General features: G+C 24.3%; 1 protein-coding gene across 7 annotated transcripts in view; it reads right to left on the reverse strand.

The window, feature by feature from the left end:
* LOC136080900 (phosphatidylinositol 3,4,5-trisphosphate 3-phosphatase and dual-specificity protein phosphatase PTEN-like) overlaps window positions 1-10,000 on the reverse strand; it is an 83,322-nt gene that overhangs the window by 18,756 nt on the left and 54,566 nt on the right. For all 7 annotated transcript variants that reach the window (XM_065798291.1, XM_065798290.1, XM_065798293.1 and 4 more), the window contains one exon: window positions 5,562-5,626. In XM_065798291.1, the coding sequence (XP_065654363.1) occupies window positions 5,562-5,626 (65 nt within the window). The remainder of the gene's footprint in view (window positions 1-5,561; window positions 5,627-10,000) is intronic.

The raw sequence follows: 10,000 nt of genomic DNA on the forward strand, positions 1-10,000 counted from the left end.
TTTCAATACGTCCTGGCATCGATTCACACAGTTTCTTGCAATAGTTCGGCGTAATCTCCTGCACCCACACGCGTTTAATCCAGTTGGTGAGGTCATCTTCAGAACTTGGGCTATGTGCAGCAATCTTCTGCTTCATTACAGTCCAAACATTCAATAATATTGAGATCTGGACTGTTGCCTGGCCAAGGTTCCAGTAGCGAGATGTTTTCAGAACGCAGCCAGTCCTTAACAGCCTTGGTACCATGACAAGGTGCGCCATCATGCTGGAAATGAGTGATGCCATGTATTGGTACAAATGGTGGCAGCTTATCCATCAGTATACTCAAGTAAACAGCACCATTGATCGTTGTAATTTTAGGCATAATCCAAATGCCGGCACAACCGCTACCAGAGACTGCTCCCCAAACCATAACTTTTGGAGCCTGTTTGACTGTTGGTATAACGTACTTTGGATTATGCCTCTAATTTGGTGGGTGTCTGACATGTCTACAAAATGAGTAGAATTGCGTGAATGTTGTCTCATCTGAAAACATCACTTGTTTCCACTGGGCTGGTGTCCACTGCCTGTACTTCTGACAAAACGCTATGCGATCGCGAATATTCTTTGGTGAAAGCTTCGGCTTCCGTGCTGGTCGGTAAGATTTCAAGCCTGCATCAAATAATTGTCTGCCTATTGTCCGACTGTTTGGTTGGTGGATGTTGATCCAGGCAGTTTGCCTCTAATGGCACTTGAGGATGCTCTTGGTGGTTTTATTGCTGCCTTTATTATAGCATTATCCATACGGTTGCTTGTAATCTTCGGGCGCCCAGTGCATGAACGGGATTTAAATCATTTCGACTCTTGATTTCTCTTTACAGTAACTACAACAGTGGAATGTGAAATACCGAGTTTTTTTGGCTATCTGTCTTATAGAAATGTTCTCTTTGTAAAAAATAATGACCTGAGCTCGCTTTTCAGATGTCAGTTCTTTACCGCGTACCATTTTAACTAGTACTGCTTCAAATAAGGTCTCCGTAATATAAAATGTTCTAAAAGATTTCAGTTACATCTGAATATAAACATGTAAACATCAATTTTAGACTCTAATTGACAATTAGCACAAATTGGTACAAAATTGTAGCACTAAAGTAGCCCAAAAGCAATTCAGAGTAGAATACATTAAAAAATATGCGAAAATCGCAGTGGTCGCAAACTTTTGTCCATGACTGTATATATATATATATATACATATATATATATATATATATATATACATATATATATATATATATATATATATATATATATATATATATACATATATATATATATATATATATATATATATATATATATATATATATATATATATATATATTCATATATATATACATATATATATATAAACATATATATATACATATATATATATATATATATATATATATATATATATATATATATATATATATATATATATATATATATATATATATATATATATATATATATATATATATATACATATATCTATCTATATATATTTATATACCTAACGATCTCTAAATACAATCTCTCTCTATCAAAATATATATATATATATATATATATATATATATATATATATATATATATATATATATATATATATGCGGTAGTGGTGTAGTGGTAGTGCGCTCGCTTCATAAGCGAGAGGTTCCGAGTTCGATCCCCACCACGTCCCTGGTAGTACCGCGCTCAACTTGTTTCTCCGCGCAGCGGCCTTGTTCGTCAAGGTTCGTGTTTCGGAGTTATAGAGTTGAGAGAGGGTTATAACCACAATTAAGTAGTCTCCTCATCTGTAGTGGCCTTCTGGGCCTTGTGGAGGTGAAATAACAAAATAAAAAAAAATAAAAAAAATATATATATATATATATATATATATATAATATATATGTAAAGCAAAACTAGATGAACAAAAATATAATATATATATATATATATATATATATATATATATATATATATATATATATATATATATATATATATATATATATATATATATATATATATATATATATATATATATAAATTAGTAAAAAACACTTATCTAACTTTTATCTTCGACTTGAAGTTTCACTATTGCTGGATCATCAGGAAGAGTTCACTTAGGAACTCTTCCTGATGATCCAGCAATGGTGAAACTTCAAGTCGAAGATAAAAGTTAGATAAGTGTTTTTTACTAATTTATTATTGCTCTGTTCTTTAAGAACATTGAGCACTCTATTTGTAAAATACACTAACATAATTTACATATATATATATATATATATATATATATATATATATATATATATATATATATATATATATATATATATATATATATATATATATATATATATATATATGTATATATATAAATTAAATTATACATATATATTATTTTTATTATTTTGAGGATTCTTCCTGATGAACCTACTGATGGTGAAACACAGTGTTGAAGAAAACAAAAAATAGATAAGTGTTTTTTACTAATTTATATATATATATATATATATATATATATATATATATATATATATATATATATATATATATATATATATATATATATATATATATATAAGATGAAAATATTGTTAAGTGTAAATATTGTCCGTCAACTTTTATAGAAAAACTAGCAACAACAACATTACTTTATCACTTAAAAAAAGTAGAAAATATAAAAATAAAAAAAGTGAGGGGCATTTCTTGCCACACTTCATCGTCAGGAACAACTTTATGTTCAAGCTCAAACCCTAATCCAAGACAACTTTCAATTATTGCCAGTTTTTCCAAGAAAGATTCTTTTGAACTTGTTTTGGTTTGAATGGTTGCTGTTGATGTTATTCCTATTTATAAATTGTCAAAAAGTATTGATATTCAAAAAGGTTGAGCCATTCAAGGTCTTCAAATTTCAAATTCATAGCAAGCTATAACGGTAATGTTTTTGCAATACAGAGCAAAACTTAAAAAAAAAGATTATTTGTCAAAAGTGATTAAGAATGGTGATAGATTATCATTGAGATAAATGGACTTCTAATAGAAATCAGAGAGGTATGTGCCTAAACATACATATGTATGATAAATCAGTTCAATGCCTTGGAATGATGAGGATTGTGGGCTCAATGAAGGCTGAAGATGGTCTTAAAATGATTGAAACAAAACTTTAAGATTTTGATTTAAATCTAAATAATCATACTTTTGGAATGATCACTGATGGAGCCAGTGTAAAGAAAAAAACTGGAAGATTGTCTAACTCATCAACTATATTTTTCTCATGGAATTAACTTGTCAGTAGTTGATGTACTTAATAAAAAGCAAATGATCTGGTGGAAGATAAAGATTCTTGTGACAACTTAGATAAGGATCCTGAAGAAGTTGATGATGGTGATAATAAAACCAATTATGAAACTTCTGTCAATTGGGAAGAATTATTACTTAAAAATGAAGTTATTAAGCTATGTGAGCTTGATGGAATTAAAACCACTATTCAAAAATTCGAATGATTGCAAAGTTTTTTAAAAGGTCACCTCAAAGAAATGAATATCTTCAAAGCTGTTGTCTTAATGATTTCAGGAAAGAGTTGGCTTTAATTTTAGATACAAAAACATGTTGGAAATTAATGTCTAAAATGATTTTAAAATTTTTTAAAATTGAACCAGGAGTTAGGAAAACATTGGAACATTTTAATGCATTAGAAATGCTATCAATTGATAATAAGATTAAATTTAAATTTAATGATGAACAAGGCTTCTTTTAATTTTTTGGACTGCATCAAAAATGAAATGGCTATATTGGAAGGATCAAATGACTGCCAGAAAATGCTACAAAAATTACACTATGCTTTAAATTCTTTACCACCATCATCAGTTGAAGCATAAAGAGTCTTTAGTGTTGCTGGACTTTTTATCACTAAGTTGAGAACATCATAGAGTGATAAAATGATATATATATATATATATATATATATATATATATATATATATATATATATATATATATATATATATATATATATATATATATATATATAAATATATATATATATATATATATATATATATATATATATATATATATATATATATATATATATATATATATATATATATATATATATATATATATATATATATATTAGTAGTAGAAAATCACTTAACAAAAATATTTTGCCATTTCCATTGAATTGGAAAAAATTTTTGTTAAGTGATTTTCTACTACTAATATAATTGCTCTGTTCTTTTAAGAACATTGAGCACTCTATTGTGTAGAATACTTTTTAAAGTTGTTTAAATATATATATATATATACATATATATATATATATATATATATATATATATATATATATATATATATATATATATATATATATATATATATATATATATATATATATATATATAGATATATATATATATATATATATATATATATATGTATATATATATATATATATATATATATATATATATATACATATATATATACATATATATATATACATACATATATATATATATATATATATATATACATACATATATATTTACATATATGTATATAAATATATATATATATATATATACATATATATATTAGGGTGTTTCATATTTTATCAATTTTCGAAATCGAACTCGCGAATCGATTTATAAATTGACTATTTGTATAAAAATAAGTTTGAGGAAAAAAAAAAAAAAAAATTAAATTTTTAGGGTCCCCGCCAGTTCGATTTTGGGCCAAAAATGATGGGTGTTTTAAAGGCCTGGCGGGGACCTTAAAATTTATCGAAATTTTTTTTTTATTCTTTTAAATGTTATATGTTGGATTGAATATTAATCACATAAATTGAGCATGTTGAAAAAATTAAGAAATTAGTCTACAGATTCTTTTAAAATTGGTGAAAAATCCAAATTTTCCATCTTAAAAATCTATTTTATCACTCAATCACGTATAAAAAACATTCAAAGTATTATGTAGACTAATTTCTTTTAATTTTCGACATGCTCCTTTTATGTGATAAACATTCAATCCAACATATAACATTTGAAAAAAAAAAAGATAAATTTAGATAAATTTTAAGGTCCCCGCCAGGCGTTTAAAACACCCGACAATTTTGGTCCAAAATCGAACTGGCGGGGACCCTAAAAATTAAATTTTTTTTATTTTTTTTTGCTTAAACTTATTTTTATACAAATAGTCAATTTATAAATCGATTTGCAAGTTCGATTTCAAAAATTGATAAAATATGAAACACCCTAACATATATATATATATATATATATATATATATATATATATATATATATATATATATATATATATATATATATATATATATATATATATATATATATATATATATATATATATATATATATACATACATATATATATTTATATATATATATATATATATATATATATATATATATATATATATATATATATATATATATATATATATATATATATATATATATATATATATATATATATATATATATATATATTAGACACAGTTAAATTAAATGCATTTAAAAAAAAGCCATACTTTATATGTTTTAGGTAGTAGCTGAAGTATTCTATATATCTTCTTTGACTGGGTATTTTGACACCCTGTTACAAAACAAATAATAAAACAATCACAAGTTATTATCATTTGTTTATGCTAAAAAAGTATTAGTTAAAATGTAAAAGTGGTGTAGTGATAGAGCGCTCCCTTCATAAGCAAGATATTCCGAGTTTGATTACCACTACGTCCCATGTAGTAATATGAATTTTGACAAACGTTCCTTGTTTGTCAAAGTTCATGTTTCAAAATTATAGAGTTGAGAAAGGGTTACACAATTAAATAACCTCCTCGTTTGTTATTGCCTTCTCAGCCTTAAGGAGTCGAATTTCCATTATTAAAAAAAAAATGATTATTGGTGAGATCAGGAAGTTATTGTACATTATTCCTGACAGTGAGTTTTTTGTCATTTTCTGCATTAGTGTGTTGTTGGTCATTGTTCAAATCAGTCATGGTTGTTTGCTTTCAGTGATTTATTGTTGGCTGTTTACAGCAACCAATAACTCACTGAAAGTACTTTAAGTATTATTTTATATGTGGAATAAGGCAACCAGACAGCAATAAAAATAATTGTTATTATTGATGTTATTATCATCATTATTACTATTATAATTACATAAACATCATTATTTTTAAAGGCGTTTATTTGGTATTCATTTTTATTTTTATTTGCATTTTTTATTTCATATAAATATCAGAATATAAATACTATTCATTCTAATATATTTCAACTTATTTACTGTCTATTCTAATATATATCAACTTATTTGCTGTCTATTCTAATATGTATCAACTTATTTACTTTCTATTTTAATATATATCAACATATTTACTATTTATTCTAATATATATATCAACTTATTTACTATATATTTTAATATGTATCAACATGTCTATTATCTGTTCTGATATATATCAAAATATTTACTATCTATTCTAATATGTAGCAACATGTTAACTAACAATTCTAATATATATCAACTTATTTATTGTCTATTCAAATATGTATCAGCGTAATTACTATCAATTCTAATATATATCAACATACTTACTATCTATTCTGATATATATCAACATATTTACTGTCTATTCTAATATTTTTCAACATATTTACTATCTATTCTAAAACATGCTAGAATAAATATAAGAATAAATAATAAATATGTTGATATATATTAGAATACATAGCAAATATGTTGATATATATATTAGAATAGATAGTAAATATGTTGATATATATAAGAGTAGATAGTAAATATGTTCATATATATTAGAATAGATAGTAAATATGCTGATATATATTAGAATAGATAATAAGCATGTTGATACATTTTAAAATATATAGTAAATAAGTTGATATATATTTGAATAAATAGTGTAGATGTTGATAAATATTAGAATTAAGTTAATCCATTTATTTAACCATAAAATATGAAAATTTACAATAACATTTTATAAACTCACATAAATAAGAATAGGTGAAAAAATAAGAATAGGTGAACTCACACAGTTCACAAATTTAGGTTTTCGGAATAAAATGATATGACCCCGGAAGTTTTAATGGATTTTTGTTATTAAATTTATATGTTTTAAGGATCAATTTTTTTAAAAATCTAATGAGTGGCCCATTTTGAGAAAATTTAGTTTTGAAATTTGCAAAAATTTCATGTTTTTTTAAGATTTTTAATGGTTTTGTTTCCTTCATAAGTTTCACTATGATATCCTTTTCTTATATATCTTGAATCTTTGAGGTGGTAGCAGGCACAAACCAGTCTCAGATTGTCCTCATGACTTTTTTTATATTTATCCTTTATAGAGAGTAGATGTGGCATAACTTTTTGGTTCTTTAAACTAGTTTTGCAGATTTTATTTTTTAGTTTTGCGGGTTATCTATTTGAGGCACATAAGTATATATGTTGTTACATATTTAAGTTCAGAAAGTGTGCATAAGAAGACAGTAAGAACTGGAATAAATGTTTATAAAAAATACTATTTTGTTGTAAATCATTACAATATTGACAAATGTAAATGTAAATAATAAAAAAAGCAAATATGAAATAAAAAAGGCAAATATGTGTGTGTGAGAGTGTATGCGTGTGTATGTGTATATATATATATATATATATATATATATATATATATATATATTTATATATATATATATATATACATATATGTATATATATATATATATATATATATATATATATATATATATATATATATATATACATATGCACATGTACATATACATATACATATATATATATACATATATATATATTTACATATATATTTATTTACATATACATATATATATACATATATAAATACATATAAATATATATATAGATATACATTAGGGTGGAGTGAATTTTAGTTTTTTTTACAATTCGTTTAGCCTGGGTGTGCAAAAGTTGTCTACTCATTTCAGAAATACTCTGGAAAAATATCAATGCTCTAGGAAATTATCTTGAGGTTCCTCAAGACCTTTAAAATTTTAATGGGTCCCTAATATTATGTAAAAAAAAGTTTTTCAAAAGTCTGTCATGTTGGGTCTCAAAAGAAGTAAAATTTTACAAAAATTTAAAAAATAACAATTATTTAGAAAAAAAAATTGTTATTTTATAGTTTATTGCAGAAAAAATGACCTTTTAAACTAAAAATGAAAAAAGTTTATTTTTTTTAATTATAATTTCAAAAAAATCTTAAACAATAATTTTTTTATAAAATAATTGTTATTTTTGAATTTTTTATAAAATTTTGCTTTTTTTGAGACCCAACATGACATACTTTTGAAAAATTTTTTTTTACATAATATTAGGGACCCATTAAAATTTTAAAGGTCTTGAGGAACCTCAAGATAATTTCCTAGAGCATTGATATTTTTCCAAAGTATTTCTGAAATGAATAGACAACTTTTGCACACCCAGGCTAAACGAATTGTAAAAAAAACTAAAATTCACTCCACCCTAATATACATATATATACATATATATATACCCAGCAAACATGTCAGCGTTGAATCAACGTTGAAAACCGGTCGCAGCGTAGAAAAAGCGTTGCAGTCACAAAAACAACGCGCTTTCAACGTTGAATCAATGTTTGTTTTTGTATACTAAATCGCGGTAAATTTAAACGTTGAATAAGCGTTGAAATTGTAACGTAATTTAACTTCTCAAAAAAAGACGTTTATTCAACGTGGAATCAACTTACGCAAAAAGCCATTTTAAAGACGATTCAAAATCTATGCTTCATCAACGTTAAAAATAAACCGCTTTTTAAACGTCACATTTTCAACGTTGAATAAGCGTATAAATATCAACTTATATTATCTTCTCAAAAAACCGCGTTTATTCGACGTTGAATAAAAGTACGCAAATAATCACCGTAAAAACGTCGCAAAGTTGAAGGTTTATCAACGTTAAACATTAGCTGCTTTTTCAACGTATTTAAGCTATTTATGAAACAACACTTATTTAACATTACATATACCAACGTTGAAAATGTGGTAGTTAAAAAACGTTGAAAAAGTGTTATTTTGCCAACGTTAATTAAACGTTGTTTTGACAACGTTGAGGAAGTGACACTTTGAAAATTATTGTCTCATTAACTAGCCATTACAAAAATAATTTGCCTTAAAGAAAAGGCAATGAAAACTTAATAGAATGCATGCAGATGGTATAAAAAAAATATTTTGATAAAGTTATGTTTTATAACTTCTTTTTATTGCGGCTAATTTAAAACTTTTAGATTTTGCATCAAATTGTATATAATATACATAAATCTCAGAGTATATTTGGTTTATTCAGGTTATTTTTGTCGATGATTTATTTATTTTAAAATGACCATTTTAATAAATTGCAAAGTTGTATTAAATATGTTATTTCTAAGTTAAAAATAGCACTTAATTTTAATAAGATTCAGATGTTTTAAGTAATATCAAAATTAATAAAACATAAGTCAGACTAAATTTAGTCTGTTCACAGACTAATTTTTTTGTTTATTTGAAAAACTTTAAACACCTTACCCTAATTATCAAGCAAATATTCAGTATAAAATCTTCGACCAATAATGAAAGTATGCATTATTAAGTTTTTTTTTTATATAAAAACACGTTTGGATAAGAAACTTTATTTCCATTTTTTTGAAAAACTTCTAATTTTAATAGGAAAAGTATAAAGTCCTAATTATAGAGTTATGATGTATATTTAATTCTAACATTTATTCTTTATCATATATTTTTATTTATTTTAATAATATGTATTAATGCATATATATATGGGTAAATTTATGAATATATATATATAAGAAATATATACACTTTATATATGTATATATAATGTTTATAGTCCTAATTTTAGAGTTGGTGATGTATATATAATTCTAACATTTATTATTTATCACATACCTTTGATATG

Source organism: Hydra vulgaris, chromosome 05, assembly GCF_038396675.1.
Source record: "Hydra vulgaris chromosome 05, alternate assembly HydraT2T_AEP".
NCBI classification, from domain to species: domain Eukaryota; kingdom Metazoa; phylum Cnidaria; class Hydrozoa; order Anthoathecata; family Hydridae; genus Hydra; species Hydra vulgaris.